General features: G+C 44.9%; 1 protein-coding gene across 1 annotated transcript in view; it reads right to left on the bottom strand.

Moving 5' to 3' along the window:
• The window catches only part of LOC135197156 (protein AAR2 homolog), a 61281-nt gene extending 43085 nt beyond the window's left edge, over positions 1 to 18196 (bottom strand). Inside the window, exons 1-2 of the mRNA XM_064224135.1 lie at positions 18147 to 18196; positions 14894 to 15079 (exon numbers count right to left, since the gene is read on the bottom strand). Of these exons, the coding sequence (XP_064080205.1) occupies positions 14894 to 15060 (167 nt within the window). The 5' untranslated portion in view covers positions 15061 to 15079; positions 18147 to 18196. The remainder of the gene's footprint in view (positions 1 to 14893; positions 15080 to 18146) is intronic.
• Between the last annotated feature and the right edge of the window lie 271 nt (positions 18197 to 18467).

Below are 18467 nucleotides of genomic sequence, written 5' to 3'. Positions count from 1 at the left end.
TGTGACCCAAATAGCTGACTTCTTATTGCATTTACAATCAGCAAGGAACCTTTCAACATCCACCATTAAGGGCTATAAAGCCATGTTGGGGTTAGTTTTTCATCATAAAGGATTGGACTTGCCCTCCAATCCGGACATCTCAGATCTTATTAAAGTTCTTTGACACCTCCAAGGGTAGAGATTCGCCCACAGTTCCTTGGAATCTTGACAGTTTTGAAGTGGTTGTTAGTTCCTCACTTTGAACCTATGCAGTCTCTCTTTAAGAGATTTGACTAGGAAAAATGATATTGTCATGTTACAATAAAGTTTTATACATACTTACCTGACAGATATATACTTAGCTATAGACTCCGTCGTCTCCGACAGAATTTCAAATTTCGCGGCACACGCTACCGGTAGGTCAGGTGATCTACCGCCCTGCCCTGGGTGGCAGGACTAGGAACCATTCCCGTTTTCTAATCAGAATTCTTCTCTTCCACCTGTCTCCTGCGGGGAGGCTGGGTGGGCCATTAATCGTATATATCTGTCAGGTAAGTATGTATAAAACTTTATTGTAACATGACAATATCATTTTTATACATTCAACTTCCCTGCCAGATATATACTTAGCTGATTAGCACCCATTGGTGGTGGGTAAGAGACAGCTAACTACTGAAATAGACAGGTAAACAACATATGTTGTAGGTATTAATAAACCTTGGTTCCTACCTTATTAGGCTGAAGACTTCGCGGCTACTGCCTTGGAGTCTGCTTAGCCTCAAGAGCCTCAGCGAGATATTGATCTATGGCTAAGAGTTCTTGTGGGTCTGCCAATGGGGTCTTATCCACTTACTCGGCAGAGCCTAAAGGCCTTTGTCATTGGGTGCTATTCCACTAACATGACAATACACCTTGTTCAAGGAGCACAACACCGATCCCGATCACCTGATCCTAACATCCATGTTAGTTCTAAGATTGCAAGGAGTTATCCCCGAACTCCTTACAAACAAACCAAAAAACTCGAAAACAAAATAATTACACTTTCATTACAAAATATACAAAAAAAAAAAAAAATTTTGTACTCCCCTACTAGCCATACATACCCTTGATCCCCTACCAGCAATGACACTATGCTCCGTGCGACATCAGTGAGCTTGCTAATAGAAAACAAGCACATATCTGACAAGAGGGTTTATGTACGATAAAACCACAATATTTAAGGATCAGTCTTTGCTCCAAGACCCAGCACTGTATCTGCTGATACAAATGGACCTAGCGAGAAGCACTTCTCATAGGTCACTTTCACATCCTTCAGATAATGAGATGCAAACACTGAATTGCACCTCCAATATGTAGTCCTCAATGATATTTTTTAGAGACATATTCTTTTGGAACGCCAAGGACGTTGCTACTGCTCTCACCTCATGAGTCTTGACCTTTAGAAGACCGAAGGATTCCTCTGAGCAGTTCTTGTGAGCGTCCGTAATACGCTCCTCACAAAGAAAGCCAAGGCGTTCTTGGACATGAGTCTTTTGGGGTTCTTCACCGCACACCAAAGACCTTGTTGACAAGCTCCCATCTGTCTCTTCCTCTCTAAATAATATTTAAGAGCTCTCACTGGACAGAGAGACCTCTCTATCTCTCTGCCTACGAGGTTAGATAGGCCTTTTACCTCAAAACTTCTGGGCCACGGTTTTTTTTGACGGGTTTTCGTTCTTTGCCAGAAACATTGTCTGGAAAGAACAGATGGCAGCATCTCCTTTGAACCCCACTGTGGAATCTAGAGCGTGCAATTCGCTCGTTCCTCTTGGCTGTAGCGAGAGACAACAGGAATAAGCATTTCCTAGTGACGTCGCGGAAGGAAGCCAGATGTAAAGGCTCGAATTTATCCGATGAAAGGAATTTCAGTACCCACGTCTAGATTCAAACTAGATGTTCTAGGAGTAGCTGCCTTTGAAGTTTCAAAGGATCTAATTAGATCGTGTAGATCTTTGTTGCTTGCAATATCTAACCCTCGATTCCTAAATACTGAAGACAGCATGCTTCTGTATCCTTTTATTGTTGAGACAGAAAGGTGTGATTCCTCTCTCAGAAAGAGGAGGAAATCGGCAATATTCACTATAGAGGTACTGGAGGAGGACAGCTTCTGACTCTTACACCACCTCCTAAAGACTTCCCACTTTGATTGGTATACTCTTCTCGTCGAAGCTCTGCGGGCTCTAGCGATAGAGCCCGCAGCCTTGCGAGAAAAGCCCCTCGCTCTGACAAGTCTTTCGATAGTCGAAAGGCAGTCAGAGCGAGACCTGGGAGGTTGTGATAAAACCTCTCGAAGTGGGGTTGTCTGAGTAGATCTGGTCTGTTTGGAAGAGATCTGGGGAAGTCCACTATCCACTCCAGTACCTCTGTGAACCATTCCTGTGCTGGCCAAAATGGGGCTATTAGCGTCAACTTCGTGTTCTTCGAAGCTACGAACTTCCTGAGCACTTCCCCCAGGATCTTGAACGGGGGAAAGGCGTATGCGTCCACACCCGACCAATCCAGGAGAAACGCGTCTATTGCGAAGGCTCTCGGATCTTCCACTAGAGAGCAAAAGATCTCTATTCTTTTGGAGAGGAACGTCGCAAACAGGTCTATGTGAGGTCTCCCCCACAGGGACCAAAGACTTCGACACACTCTTCGTGTAGAGTCATTCTGTGGGAAGGACCTGATTCCTCTTGCTCAGTCTGTCCGCTCTCACATTCTTGATGCCTTGAACAAATCTTGTGAGGAGAGTTATGCCTCTTTCTTCTGTCCAGGTTAACAGGTGTCTTCTTAACTGAAAGAGGGAGAAAGAGTGCGTGCCTCCTTGCTTGCGTATGTAAGCCAGAGCCGTGGTGTTGTCCGAGTTTATCTGTATCACCTCGCCTCTGACTATCTCTTCGAAGAACTTTAAGGCTAGGTGTATGGCCACTAGTTCCTTGCAATTGATGTGTGCCAGGACACCTGTTCCTTTGTCCAGGTGCCTGACACCTTCCCTTGATCCTAACGTCGCTCCCATCCCGACTCCGAAGCGTCGGCATATAACACTGGTCTGGGTTCTGCAGGGCAAGTGATACGCCTTCGTTCTTTTGAAGAGGAAGGATCCACCACTTCAAATGATCCTTTACCTCTTGTGGAAGCGGGAAGATGTCCGAGAGTTGTCCCGTCTTCCAACTCCACACCCCCTTTCAGGAAAAACTGAAGAGGGCGAAGGTGAAGCCTCCCAGAGAGAAGAACTTTTCTAGTGAGGACAGAGTCCCTAAGAGGCTCAGATAACCCTCGCTGAACTGTTCTTTTTTCTCTTAAGAAGCTCGAGATTTTCGACAAACCTCGAGTGATTCTTTCTCGCGAAGGAAATACTCGAAAACCCCGAGAATCCATCTGAATCCCCAGATAGACCAAGCTCTGGCTGGGGATCAGCTGCGACTTCTCGAGGTTCACGAGTAATCCCAGCGATTCTATCATGTTCCTTGTTACTGATAAGTCCTCCAAGCACTGAATCTCCGACTTGGCCCTGATCAGCCAGTCGTCTAAGTAGAGGGAGATGTTTATTCCCTCTAGGTGAAGCCATCTTGCCACATTCGCCATCAGGTTGGTGAATACTTGCGGAGCTGTAGACATACCGAAGCACAGAGCCCTGAATTGAAAGATCTTGTCTCCTATTACAAAACGAAGATATTTCTTTGACAAATGGTGAATGGGAACGTGGAAATATGCGTCTTGCAAGTCCAGAGAGACCATCCAATCTCCTGGACGAAGAGCCGACATTACTGAGGCGGACGTTTCCATGCGAAAATGACATTTTTATAATAATATAAAGTTTCACTTATACTTACCCGGTGGTTACATATAGCTGTCGTCTCCTGACGTCACGGCAGAATTTGAAATTCGCGGTAGCGCTAATGGTTTGACAGGTGATCCCTCTACTCCCGCCCTCTACCGGGTACCGGGAACCATTCCAACAATAAATCAGAAGTTTCATGCCTACCTGTCCATATGAGGGGAGGAGGGCGGGCTTCGTTATGTAACCACCGGGTAAGTATAAGTGAAACTTTATATTATTATAAAAATGTCATTTTCACTTATATAACTTACCCGGTGGTTACATATAGCTGATTGACACATTTAGGTGGTGGGACAATGGCAGCTAAAATAACTGTTGGAATTATCCGAAGATATAGGTTCCTTACCTTTAAAGACCGCTGACTCAGTGGTTACTGCCTCTGTAGTCTGCTGGCCTTTATTGAGGACGTGACCGTAACGGACAAGACTATAATGCCCCTGCTCAGGGCGCAGTACAAATCACCACAAAATACAATGAAAAACGAGGGATCACCACAACCGTTTAAGAAATACACCAGACATTAAAAGACTGAAAGATACTCAAAAAACTCCCTGTATCTTCAGACAACCTTAAAAATACAAAAAAACAAATAATCAAGGAGAAAAAAGGTTAGTGAGGATGGGATACATCCTTCTCTCCCTCACCCAATACCGTGTCAGTCACAATGAATGGCCCCAATGTACTGCAATTTTCATATGTGGTTTGCAAATCTGTCAGATAATGAGATGCGAAGACAGAATTGCTTCTCCAATATGTAGATTTAATAATGTCTTTCAAAGACAGATTACGTCTAAAGGCCATAGACGTAGACACTGCTCTAATTTTCATGAGCTTGACTTTAAAACACTTTGATATCTGAGTCCTGACATTGTCCGTGTGCCTCAGAAATCACAACTCCTTAAAAAAGAAGGAGAGCGCCATTTTTAGAATAAAAGGACGAAGCAATGGATCTTTCACTGAACACCACAGGTTATCACTCTAACCTTCTTATACCTTTGGTCCTTTGCACATAATGTCTAAGTGCTCTCACTGGACAGAGAAGCATTCAGGCTCATTAGGCCCCACTAACTCCGAAATGTTCTTATAGAGAAAGAACGAGGCCAAGGACGTGAGGGATTTTCATTCTTAGCCAAAAACCCAGCATTGATGAGCAGCATGGCATTGCCCTTAGCGAATCCAACTCTCTTATCAATAGCATGCAGCTCACTGATTCTTCTAGCTGATGCTAAAGCACAAAGAAAAAAGGGTCTTCCTGGTCAGATCTCTAAAAGAACTAGAGGAGATCGGTTCGAATCTATATGACATCAGCCATTTAAGAACTACATCCAGGTTTCCAAGCTACTGTTCTTGACTCCTTTGTCTTGGTCGTATCAAAGGAACGAATCAGGTCTGAGATGTCTTGATTATTAGAAATGTCTAATCCTCGATGTCTGAAACACAGAAGACAACATAGCTCTATAACCCCTAATGGTCTGGGTAGAAAGCTTCTTCTTCTCACGAAGAAAAAGAAGGAAGTTAGCTAACTGAGCTATAGAGGGTCTTAGAAGACGAAATTCCTTCTTCTTTGCACCAAGCTCTGAATTGGACCCACTTAGCTTGGTACACTCGATCAGAGTATTCTCTTCTGGGTCTAGCAATAGCCCTTGAAGCTCTCTTTGAAATCCTCTCTTTCTGAGGAGATGCTCGACAGTCTGAAGGCGACTAGTCGAAGAGCGGACAAGTTGTGATGGAACCTCAGAAAGTGGGGCTGTCTGAGTAGATCCTTCCTTAACGGTAACTCTCTCGGAAAAGTCCGTCAACAGCAGTAGTAGGAATCCGGAAAACCATTCCCTGGCCGGCCAAAAGGGGGCTATCAGAGTCATCCTTACGTTCTGATGACCTCTGAACTTTGCCAGAACTAATATTAGCATTTGAAAGGTGGAAAGGCATACAGATCCAGATTTGACCAGTCCAGAAGCATGGCATCCACTGTAAACGCCTCCTCGTCTGGAACTGGGAGCAATACAGTGGTAGACGAGCTGTCTTGTTTGTGGCGAAGAGATCCAACTGAGGACATCCCCAATCCCCCAAAGCTTCTTGCATATTTGAGGATGTAACGTCCACTCTGTGGAGAGGACTTGTCCTCTCCTGCTGAGAATGTCTGCCTTTACATTCTTCGAGCTTGAATAAATCTTGTGCTCAAGACAAACCTTGTTCTCTTTCGCCCAAATGAGTAGTCTCTCGCCGCCTCGCACAGGAGACAAAAGAGTGTGTCCCCCCCTGTTTTTTTTTTTATGTAAGAGAGAGCCTGGTGTTTGTCTGCTTGAACCGAGCACTACTTTCCTCTTACCTCTGTCTTGAGTGCATTAGAGCCAAATGAATTGCCTTCAAACTCTTTTAGATTTAGGTGCCAGCTTTTCTGATGAATCTGCCAAAGACCCGACACTTCCTTTCTCCCCAGAGTAGCTCCCCACCCTTTGTCCGATGCGTCTGACAAAAGAGTAAGGTGGGGCTCAACTGGCTTAGAGACAAGCCTCCTCTAGCCTTCCTTCTGATTTCCACCAAAGTAGTCTGTTTGATTCCTTCCGAGATGGGGAACACGAAGGAGTCTGGGAACTTCTTCCTTTGCCATTTCTGCTTCAAGTAAAATTGAAGTGGTCTCATGTTGAGCCTGCCCAGACTTACAAATTGCTCTATTGAAGCCAAGGTTCCTAAAAGGCTCATCCACTGATTCGCCGAGCAAGTTTGTCTGACGAGAAATTTGTCTATTTTGTTCAGGCAAGAGTCGATCCTTTGGCGAGACGGAAAAGCCTGAAAAAGAACTGAATTCAGTCTCACTTCCTAAATAAACTATCTCTGAGAAAAGGAGTGAGACATGACTTTTCTTTGTTTACTAACAAACCTAGGCTTTCCGTCATCCTTAAAGTCTTTTGTAGGTCCTCCACACACTTCTGTCTGGACCTTGCCCTGAGAAGCCAATCGTCTAGATACATGGATATTCGTATCCCGTTCTAGATGAAAGCCACTTTGCTACTGACGACAGAACTCTGTGAACACTTGTGGAGCTGTCGACAGGCCGAAGCAGAGGGCTGACTGAACTATAAATGCGGCCCTGGACACGAATCTCAGGAATCTTCTCGATTCCGAATGAATCGGAATATGAAATAAGCGTCCCGAAGGTCTATGGAAACCATCCAATCTCCAGGATGAAGAGCTGCTAATCCATAACGATTGGGTCGTTTCCATAGAAAACTTCGTCTTCAGGACAAAGACGTTCAGGGCACTGACGTCCAACACCGGTCTCCAACCCCGTGGCCTTCTTTACCAGGAAAAGGCGATTGTAAAATCCTGGTTCCTGCGGAGAGTCCACTAACTCTATGGCCCTCTTTGCCAGTAAGGCGAGAAACTTCTTGATGGAGGGCAGCAAATTTTTCGGAGTTCTCCGAGTAGGCTGACAATTCACAGGAAATTTCTGTGAGAGGGGGGTGCTTGATGAACGGAATGGTGTATCCTTCCTTCAGGACCTGGACCGTCCAAGGATCCGCTCCGAGATGAAACCAGGTCTGCCAGAAAAGGTGTAATCTGGCTCCTACTGCTGTGTGGAGGACTACGGGCCTACTTTTTGATGGAAGAGGGATGGTTTTAGAAGAGGGTTCTAACCTCTCCCACGAAACCTGGAGGAAGATCGAACGGGAGCTCTCCCTCGAAATGGTTTAGGAGCTTCCGTGGAGGGAGCACTACCGAGAAGCAGAAAGACGGAGCTATCTTCCTGGGCTTCTTCACTGACTGTGTTAAAAGATCCTGGGTCGCTTTCTGTGTTAAAGATTGAGCGATCTCGCTCACAATCTCTTGCGGAAATAGGTGTTTCTTGTCCAAAGGAGAGAAGAGCAAGGCAGACTTCTGGTTCGATGAAACCCTTTCGACAAGAAGGGAGAACCAAAGCTGTCTCTTCTTCAACACTCCAGAGGCGAAAATGGCAGCGAGCTCCGAAGCTCCAAGCACAGATGCCTTTATCGATACAATCCAGTACCGAGGCAAAATCCTTCAACTGCTCCTCCGAAAGTCCAAATGACTTGACTTTCCTGGCCAGCGAAGCAATGGACCAATCCAGGAAGCTAACAACTTCGAAAACACGGACCCGGCGGAAAACACTCTTGCAAAGATGCTCCAGTTCATTTGTTGTTGAAAAGAAAATCTTAGCAGTATTAAGGGCTGCTCTGCGGGTTAGAGTCCACGAGACTAGAAAAGTCTCCCTGAGCGGAGGCAGTCACACCCAGGGAACGAAAAAAACTTCTCCAGTGTCATACCAGACAGGCTCCTTGACGAAAGTCTCGAAGGTGGAAGACAAAAAACATTTTTCCCCTGCTTTTTCCCTCTTCTCCAAAAGCCAAGCGTTAACTTTCTTGATAGCTTTCTTAGCCGAAATCGAGAGGACGAGACGCTGTGAACGAGGACGAGGAGTCAGGCTTACTGTCCTTTTCCACTGCGAACTAGGAGAAACTGGAACGGAAGGCGCAAAAGAATCTCCAAAGTTGTCAACGAAGGATCGTAAAAGGAGGATTTATACCCCGACAAATGCTTGTCTTTTTCTGTAAGTCCTTCTCTTTCTTCCTCCAAATCCGAAGCATTCCTTCGACGAAACTGGCGAACATTCCATCGGAAGAGGAATCCTGTTCGGCGAAGTCGCACCCTGACGCGTCCGAGGAGGGTGTAGAAAGCAGGAGAAGACGTCTGAGCCTGTACTGAGACGTAGTCCGGGCGGCTTGGGAGCTGGCGGCTGCGTTGGCGGCTGAGGCTGGCGGCCGCAGCTGGCGGCTGCTTTGGCGGCTGAGCTGGCGCCGCGCTGGGCGGCTGAGCTAAGGCGCTCGAGAGGAGAACCTGGAAGTGGCGCCATAGACGGAGTCAGGAAAGGAGTAACCGACCAGACGCCTGAAGTGGCGTCTGAAGAGGAGTCACATGGAGAGTCTGAGCCTGAAGAGGCGACTGCAAAGGAGCCTGCGAAGAGGACTGCACAGTAGTCTGCGGAAGATGTAAGGCGGTCGGGAGCGCATTCGGGGACGAAAGAGACTTGCCAAACAAAAAGCTCCAAGATACTGCCTAACTTGGCATTCATCTGTTCAAACACCGAAGGTTGAGGATCCACCGACGTAGAAGGCGCGGGAGGTTGTAGAAGGATGATCCACAAACACGTCTGGAGCCGCAGGAGTTATCGCTTGAGGAGGCTCTGGAGAAGGCTCCGAAGAGTGTGCGTGTTCGGCTTCTCCCACTTCTATAAGAGAAGGGCGATAAATCGAAACCGCCGGAGAAAAAGCTTCAGGCTCCTCCCAAAAAACTACAAGAAGGTTCGGCAGCCGCCACCTTCTTGGGAACCGCAGCAGGCGAAACATCGCTTTGCGACCTTTTCAGCGTCTAGAAGTCTTATTACGCCAACCTCTATAAGAGGAAACATCTGACTAGAGTCACTTGACGAAAAACACTTCCTCGCAACACCTTTCCAATGGTGAGCGACAGCATCCTGGGATACGGCTACAGGATTGCTTGAGGGGGCGGCTGCTCGGGAGCAGGGTCCCGCTCGCCTCCCTTCGGTTTTCGCATGCCTCCCTCCCAGGATCTGGGGAGTTTGACAGGGGCCTAGACCTAGGAGAACGAACGGGCCGAACAACCACCTCCTCCACTACACTTGCACTAAGTAATTTATCACACTTAACTACCACTTCTTGCACTGTCTCACCCATTTTCTGCATAGTGGTGAGGAAAGAGACAAATTTCGAGTCCATATCGGCTCGTATACTGACACGGGATCGGGATCGGGAGATACAGATTCGAGGGCAGGAGCAACCACTACGGGGTTATAGGAACAGGATTAATAGAATTCAGAGGAATATCCTGGCTACTCACTAACTTATAAGAAGATCTCTGTGAAGCCTTTCTGATTCTATCTTTTTCTAACTTTCTCATATACTTTCCCAGTGCCTTCCACCCTCCGATGTTAGAGACTTACATTCTTCACACGTATTCTCAAAAGAACATTCACGTCCCCTACAACTAACACAAGTAGAATGAGGATCAAGTGAAGCTTTAAGAAGTCTAGTCTTACACCCACTACTACACCCTATACTGAACAGAGCCGGTGTCAGAACATCGTGAAGAATTCAAAATAATTCCTAAAAAGGACAACAATATCAAAACCAAAATAACTATAGCGCTAGCAAAAAGATCAGTAAACTCAAGGTACATCACCAAAAGGAGAAAACCAAGATGATCAATTCCAAATTCCAACCAGCAGAGGAACCGTGTTACCGGTTCCGACGGCAGGAAACTTCTGATTTATTGTTGGAATGGTTCCCGGTACCCGGTGGAGGGCGGGAGTAGAGGGATCACCTGTCAAACCATTAGCGCTACCGCGAATTTCAAAATTCTGCCGTGACGTCAGGAGACGACAGCTATATGTAAACCACCGGGTAAGTTATATAAGGTGAACTTCTTTTTCTGAACAAAGCGATTCAGAGCGCTTACGTCCAGCCAAACTGGTCTCCACCCCCCCGATGCCTTTGGTACTAGAAAAAGGCGATTGTAAAAATCCCGGGGAGTGTGGATCCTGCACAAGTTCGATGGCACCTCTTTTTCCCACATTTGTTCCACCATTTGAAGGAGAGTCTTTCTCATTTCCGGGTCTCTGTACCTCGCTGACAGTTCCCAGAGGGCGTAGATGTTAGGGAGGGCTGTTCTCGAAGGGGATTACATATCCCTTCTTTAGGACCGACACTGACCAAGGGTCGGCTCCCCTTTTTTGCCCATACTCCTGCAAAGTTCAGGAGTCTGGCGCCCACTGGTGCTTGAAGGAGCAACAAGTCATTTGGAGGATCTCTTGAAGGGCCCCTAAAGGAAGACCTCCCTCTCTTATCAGAGGCTCTTCTTTCTGGCAGGGGGACGAGCCGCTGTACCTCCACGAAAGGGCTGCTGAGGAGGACGAGAGTCCTTCTTAATCGCCGACACTACCGGGCGTCCTTTCTTGGACGTTTGTGTTAGTAGGTCTTGTGTCGCCTTCTCAGTTAACGAGCGAGATATATCCTTCACTAACTGAGAAGGAAACAGATGATCGATAGAGGGGCGAACAATAAAGCAGGTCCTCTGGCTCGGAGAAACCCCTTTCGATAATAGGGATCCATATACTGATCTCTTTTTCAGGAGACCAGCACAAAAAAGGGAAGCACTCACCCGAACCGTCTTGTACTGCCTTGTCCATGCAAGACAGGACGCTATGGAGAATCTCTGGGTTTTTAAGAAACTCCGGATCTTTAGATTTGTTGGCCAGAACTCCGAGTGACCAATCCAGAAAGTTGAACACCTCTAAAGTGACAAAAAGTCCTTTTAGAAAAGTGGTTCAACTCTGAAGTGCTCCACGTCGCTCTGACCGATCCTAAGGAGTGACGTCTAGAGGCTCCACTAAATTGGAAAGTACCGCATCTGCAGAGGCAGGTAGAGAAAGACCCATAGTCTCTCCTGTCCCATACCAAATACCTCTCTTTCCATGGAGTTTGGAAGGAGGCATGCAGAATACCGTCTTTCCTAACTCCTTCTTCTTGTCCATCCAAGAATCTAAAGAATGGAGTGCCTTCTTCATCGATATAGCAGGCTTCATTTTCAAAAAGGCCGAAGATTTTGCCGTAGCCGAGCTCGAAAAGAGAGAACGAGGAGAAGGAGGAGCCGCCGGACTAAGAGAATCTCCAAATTCTTGAAGCAATAATGAGGCTAAGACTTTATAACTCGATAGTCCCTCATTAGCAGGAGGTTCGTCATCAGACAAACTCGTCTAACCCTCGATCAGATGAAGGAGAAAGTTCACGTTTGGAGGGAGAGTCCTTCCAAGAACCTCCTATGCTCTGAAGGAGAGGAGCTCCTATTTGGAGAAGAGTCATAAACTCCAGGAAACGACGTCTCCGACTCCTGCCTCCTGGCTCTTGACTCCTGCCTCCTGGCTCCTGGACTCCTGGCCTCCTGACTCCGGACTTCCTTGCACCTCCTGACTCCGGACTCCTGGCTCCTGGGCCTCCTTACTCCTGCCTCCTGAATCCTTGCTCCTGCCTCTGGACTCCGGCCTGCCTGACTCCTGCCTCCTGCTCTTGCCTCCTGGACTCCTTGGCCTCCTGGCTCCTGGCCTCCTGCCACCTGGATGCCTCCACACTCCTGGCTCTGGGCTCCTGCCTCCTGGTTGACTCCTCACTCCTGGCTCTTGGCTCCTGCCTCCTGGGTGACTCCTCACTCCTGGCCGGTGCCAGACGTCTGATCAGTTCATCCAGGTTCGAACAGGAAACCTCACCTCGAGTAGGAGTATCGATCCTGGCGGCAGATACCTCCATACGTCTGGAGGATCTTTTGATCGGAAGGAAGAGTCTTTCCTTCTAGGAGGCTCCTTTGACAGAACTCCTACAAAAGACGAAATCTGCTCTTGCATCGCCATCATGAACCTCTTCGTAGCCTCCTCTTTATCCTCTTCGGGAGGAGGGGAAGGAGGAGGGGAGGAGTCCATAGCCTCCACCTCCTGCCTCCTTCTCACTCTGGTTGAAAGAATGGCTCTTCTTGCCTTCTTCACTCCCGAGGGAGACTCCTCAGGGAAGTTTTCTTTCTGGGCTCGAATCAATAGTCGGAGCCTTCCAACTCCTCTTGAGTGGCCGAGATCGATCGGAATCTCTCCAATCACGTCTCGGAGATGAAGATCCCGACGACGAAAAACACTCACGCAGGACGCTTTTACAATAGCGATCCTTGGCAGTCTGGGGTGTCACAGAAACCGCCAAAGGGACACCTGATCGGTGGGGATTCTCCACAACCTCCTTTCGGTTTCGACATTCCTTCTCCTCTGGGCATGTGAGCTTGGAAGAGGTCTAGACCTAGGAGCGTTTGCTGAGCCGACCAGATGCCCCCTCCACTACACTGGGGGACACTCATATCACTGTCCACTGAAATAATCACTAGCCTTACCTTGTATGGCAGCCATTTTGTTTTCCATCAACTTGAAGGCTGCTTTTAGATCCGCAAGTTCTTTTGCTGGATCTACAGGTTCTGCAATAGGAGAAGGGGCTGCAATGGAAGGAGAAGTAGCAATACTTACCCTTGGTTGGGAAGATCCCAAGCTAGGAATTAGTTCAGATCTAGAACTACTTAAACTTCTATAAGAAGCCTTCCTCACTCTTTCTCTCTCTAACTTTTTTTAAATAATTAGTTAGATTCTTCCATTCGTTCTCACTCAAGTTCTCACATTCCTTACAAGTATTAGTAAAAGAACATTCATACTCCCTGCAACCCTTGCATACCGTGTGAGGGTCTACCGAAGCTTTCGGCAACCTCACCTTACAGCCTACATTCACACAACGTCTCACAACCATTCCAGAGTCAGACATTATAAAGAAAATTCCAAAATCAAGTCCACAAAACAGTCCACAAAAGCGTATGCCAATCCAACAATCCAGATACGTCACCAAAAGTCGGTCAAGAAGATCAATTGCCGGTGAAAAAAGAAAAACCAATCGAGAGGAACCAACAACAATGTTGATGGCCCGGGCGACAGAAGAATTCTGATTAGAAAACGGGAATGGTTCCTAGTCCTGCCACCCGGGCAGGGCAGGCTAGATCACCTGACCTACCGGTAGCGTGTGCCGCGAAATTTGAAATTCTGTCGGAGACGACGGAGTCTATAGCTAAGTATATATCTGGCAGGGAAGTTGAATGTATAAAACTGTTTTTCTGATATCTTTGTCAATTGCAAAGAGGATATCAGTGAAGTTCATGCCTTGGACAAAAGGGTAGGATTTCGAAAAGGAATGCTGTCTGCTCATATTCCCTTGGTTTTTTGGCCATGAACGAGTCTCCCTCTAACCCATGGCCTTGTTCTTTCTCTATTAAGATCTTGACGGAAGTTCTGGGATCTGATAATGTAGAAAGATCTTTGTGTCCCATTAGGTCTTTAAATACTATCTGCATAGAACTACAGACATTCGCGGCGATTCTTTCAGTCTGTGGTGCTCCATCAAGAACTGTCTAGACCTTTGTCTAAGAATACCCTGGCATTCTTTCTAAGGGATAATCCGCGAAGCACACTCGTCAGTTCAAGAAGACATACGCATTCTCTATATATAAAGTGAAAGCTCTTAAGATTAGACCTGTAGCCATTTTGCTGGCTTTTAAAAGAAACCTTTCTTTATCAATAGTTTTCAGCTACATTTTGGAAATGTAAATCTGTGTTTACGTCTCATTATCTTCAAGATATTGAAACAGTATATGATGATTGCAGTACCTTGGGTCTTTTTCTTGCAGCTGGTGCAGTATTGGGAAAGGAAGTGTAAGAAGCAACCCTTTCTAAAATCTTTTTTCTCCTTGATATAAGGTGTTTATGGTTTTAGGAAGCCTGGTGGTGGTTTTCATTTAGACATGTTTTGGCTATAGTTAACAAGTTTTCTCTGGTGAATTATTGGTACTGAGCCCTGGACTGGGGTAATTTATCTATCCTTTATTAGCCATCAGAAATATCCTTCACCACAAAGGTCCCACTAAAGTAGTAGGTGCTTACTGACTATACACCACTCCTCTACATAAGATGAGTGACAACCAAAGACAGTACTTTCCTGCATCAACACTCTTATCAGGCAAGGAATTAACACACATTTCTAAATAATGTTGGCAAATTTTTCTATTCTCTTTCTAGATACAGTAATTACTGTATATAATCAGAGCCCACCCCCCATCCTCTAGCATGGTTTTTTCTTTGTAAGGTCATAAAACAAACAAGTGGTTCCTCTCCACGAAAATGGGTGGGGGTCATTGTTACCCAGCCAAAACAAAACAGAAAATGAGTGCAACCTACGAATTTTGGAATTTAACTGCCGGGCGAGTGAAACTCTTAGCTATATAATTACTGGGTAAGTATAATTAAAACTTTGTTTTTATAAAAATGTCATTTTAAATTTACTGCCCTAATCCGTATATATTCTGAACTGTTCAGTCTTCAATTTGAAGTTCATGCTCTTGTAAAACAGTTTGGCCTTTGTAGTTGGCACCTGAGAATTCTTAACATACCTGTAGTAAATAAAGTGCACTCCAGGAGGGATCATTTTGACTCCTTTGAATTTTTCCCCAACATTCCAGGTATTCATGTCAATGCCAAACTCTGTACCAACTGGCATTCCAAGCAAGACTAATGTGCCTAGTTCCTCAAAGGCCTGCTGAGCCAGCTGGGGGTCCATAATTGTGTATAGTATATTTCTGAAAACAAATAATTCATTTATAGTACATGGCAATGATCATAATCAGAACTGACCAAGAAACAGTCAAGGCAGGAAGGCAGCTGCACCCATAATTTTGACAATGCCTGCTGAAATTTTTTCTTTAGCAGTATTTTGGGCATCATTAATTATTGTTTGCCTACAATGCATGCACCCCTAACACAGCTACAGTTTTTGGCCCAAACCCTTCACTTTACATCACACCATTGTCGTGTGAACATCCCCCATTTCCCACATCTACATCCCACACTTCTCATACTGAATTATTTATCATTATTATTCAAAGATGAACCCTATTCATTTGGAACAAGCCCACAAGGGCCATTGACTTGAAATTCAAGCTTGCAAAGAATATGGTCATTATACTTAGAAAGAATTAACAGAATGAAATGGGAAGAGACCACTTATTAAAAGAGAGAAAAAATAAAAACAAATTAATAAAGATAAAAATATAAGTAAATGATTGAAATATCTAGAATATTGTATTAAGGTAGTATAATGCATTGCATATATTCTTGAATTTTTAAAGTTCCAATTGCATGACATCCTCAGGTAGACTGTTTCATAGTCTAACGGTGTGAGGAATAAAGGACCTTTTGAACTAAGAAGTTTGACAGCGAGGCATATTCTTTGCATATTGATGCTGCTACTGTTCAATAAATTAGTTGCTCTCGGCAGAAATGGTGTTCAGGGATCAATTGTAAATGTGAAACCACCTTCTCCCTCCCCCATCACACTGCCTTCCCATATCTTAGACATACCGCACATACACTCTTATCATGGAAGTAGGCAGGCTACAATGCAAGTTGCAAATTGTCATTCTCAAACTGCACTATTTTGCTTTGAAATTTGTATACTATAATATTGTGCCAGAAACCTTCAGTATGCTTCATAGATCAACTTTTTGAAACAATGCGAAAATGTCACCTTAAGATATCACTTGTAGCATGACTTAAATCTCTGATGTTTGTCATCCACTCTTTTCTGGCTCTTCTAACTTCTCCATGCAGTTTCATAAACTTTACCTTGCTCTAATTTTCACCTCGGATCTTTCCTAAATAGTAACCCCCATGGGTTTTCACCTGGTATGCATCCGTCTTTGGTGCGTGTTTAGTAAAAGTCCATTAGGGATTAACATAAAAACATAAAAAAATTGTAAATATCAAATAATAGTCCTACATAACAACCAATGAAAACCTTTCAAGGTCACTACCTCGGAAAGATCACACATCACACAGGTCTTCAGGGTAAGCCTTAACATGGTCTTGTTGGTGAAAAACTTTATTTTTTCTTTTTACCCTAGGGTAAATAACCGAACGCAGCCACTTCCTGAAAAAGCGCTGGAATTATGCCATTATTTTGTAATTCAGAAGAAAACATTTACTTCAGAAGGTCTTAGTTTGCTACCTGGATAGGCCATAACTCTTGACTGATGCTCATGGCAACAAATTCAAGTACTTTTTTAGGAAGGTGGCCACGTTCCGAGATCAGTGGCTGCTATGTCACTGCTCAGTCATTTACCCTACCTAATAACAGTTTTGGAGGTTACACTGAGAAATGATGACAAGTGAAATGCGCCATCAAGAATGGTCAGATAAGCAAATGACACAAGCAGCTGAAAATACTAGTAATTCTAATTTGGTTTATGTGTGTAGGACGTAGGTAGTCACCTAAATTTACCGACCAGACCTTCGGCGGAGGAACAAACAACCAGTGTGGTAACAATGGTTGTGACCTAACCAAACGAACCAACCTAACCTGACTAAGGACGCAAAGGGACTAGTACTTACCTGTGCGGATGGATTTGGTTGTTGTGCGACCCAAGAAACTGGCCCGTGAAACTGCAAACAACTGAATTGAAAATTTTGAAAATTGAAATGGTAAGCTGCTGTACAGGAATAGGTACATGCTAACCTAACCGACACCATCCCCACCTACCTAGGCTATAGAGTAGGTACTAGGGTAAAAAACCGCATGGTACAGGGGTGGACCATGTACGATCAATGTGTGCAACCCGAAAAAAAGTACATTAGGTATAACGCATCCTGACATCGGAGATGGGCATCAGACACGACTTGTTGTTGGTGAGAAACGGAGCTAAAGACCTCTACTCCGGTGTCAGGATGCGTTATAATGTACTTTTCTTGGGGTTGTACACATTGATCGTACATGGTCCACCCCTGTACCATGCGGTTTTTTACCCTATACTACTAAAAACTCCAAAATCTCCTTGACCGTAACATTTGTAGGTACACATCATTCAGCAGTGCATGACATCACAGTGCCTAGGCTTATACTAAACCTAAAATACGACAATAGCCTGGGGCCTACTTGTTCAGGGTGTTTTACCTAGGTTGTCAGGTTACCTACCTACCTATACTCTGTTTTTTTTCATCTGTCCATCTGCCTATGGTGTTTGTGTATGGCAACACTGCGTCCCGGTAAATAGTTACGCTGTGTGTAAGTGTTAGGTTAAATAAAAGGATATCTGGGTGTACATTTGCAACTGAAAATTGTTTTAATAATTTACTGTATGCGAATTACACCGTTAATATTCGAAATAGGATATTATTATAATCGTTGAATGTAAGCTGAATGTAACTATATAAAGCCCGGGACGCAGTGTTACCATACAAAAACAACACAGGCAGATGGACAGATGAAAAAAAAACAGAGTATACCTAGTAGGTAGTAGCTAGTAGCCTACCTACTAGGTTGTTACAATAGGGTGTATCCCTGATGAAATTTACCTCTGGTCTGCTTTCAGATGGCCCTAAATATGCCAAAATAGCCACTATAACGTGTGTTTGGTCAGCGTATCCTCGAAATGTAAAGGGGGTTTTGAGCGTAGCTTAATGTTACTACCTACTACCTACTACCTAGGTAGCCTATGTCACCATTCTTCTTAGCACTGAAATGTCGTTTATGCTACTGTATTCCCTATTTCTCATGACCTTACGTTAATCATTATGCCCAATCATTGTGGTTAGGGGAGTATTTTTGTCATATAATTACCGTAGATTAATCAATTCCAGGGGGCAGCCTACCTTATGAGGGTTTTGAAACGTTTGCTGTAATGCACTTTGTTTTGGTCTTGTAAGAGAGGAGCCGTTGCAAAGCCAAATATCTTCGAGCGTGAAACGCTACCAGAGACAGAAACTGGGGGAGATAAGAAAATTTATTAATTAATTTTATAAACCTATAAGAAACAAAAAGTTAGAAATTATAAAGAAAATCAGATCTATATAAGGCCATGACGGTAGATCTAGGGTATTTATCCGCGGCGGCCTAGACTATGGCAGTTGCGGTTTTTCTATGCAGTTTTACCTACTGAACAAGATTTTTTTAAGTAATTTATTCGGACGACT

The sequence above is a fragment of the Macrobrachium nipponense genome, chromosome 18, assembly GCF_015104395.2.
Source record: "Macrobrachium nipponense isolate FS-2020 chromosome 18, ASM1510439v2, whole genome shotgun sequence".
NCBI classification, from domain to species: domain Eukaryota; kingdom Metazoa; phylum Arthropoda; class Malacostraca; order Decapoda; family Palaemonidae; genus Macrobrachium; species Macrobrachium nipponense.
Note: the sequence above shows the minus strand (reverse complement) of the source record. Positions and strands in the feature narration are given on the sequence as shown.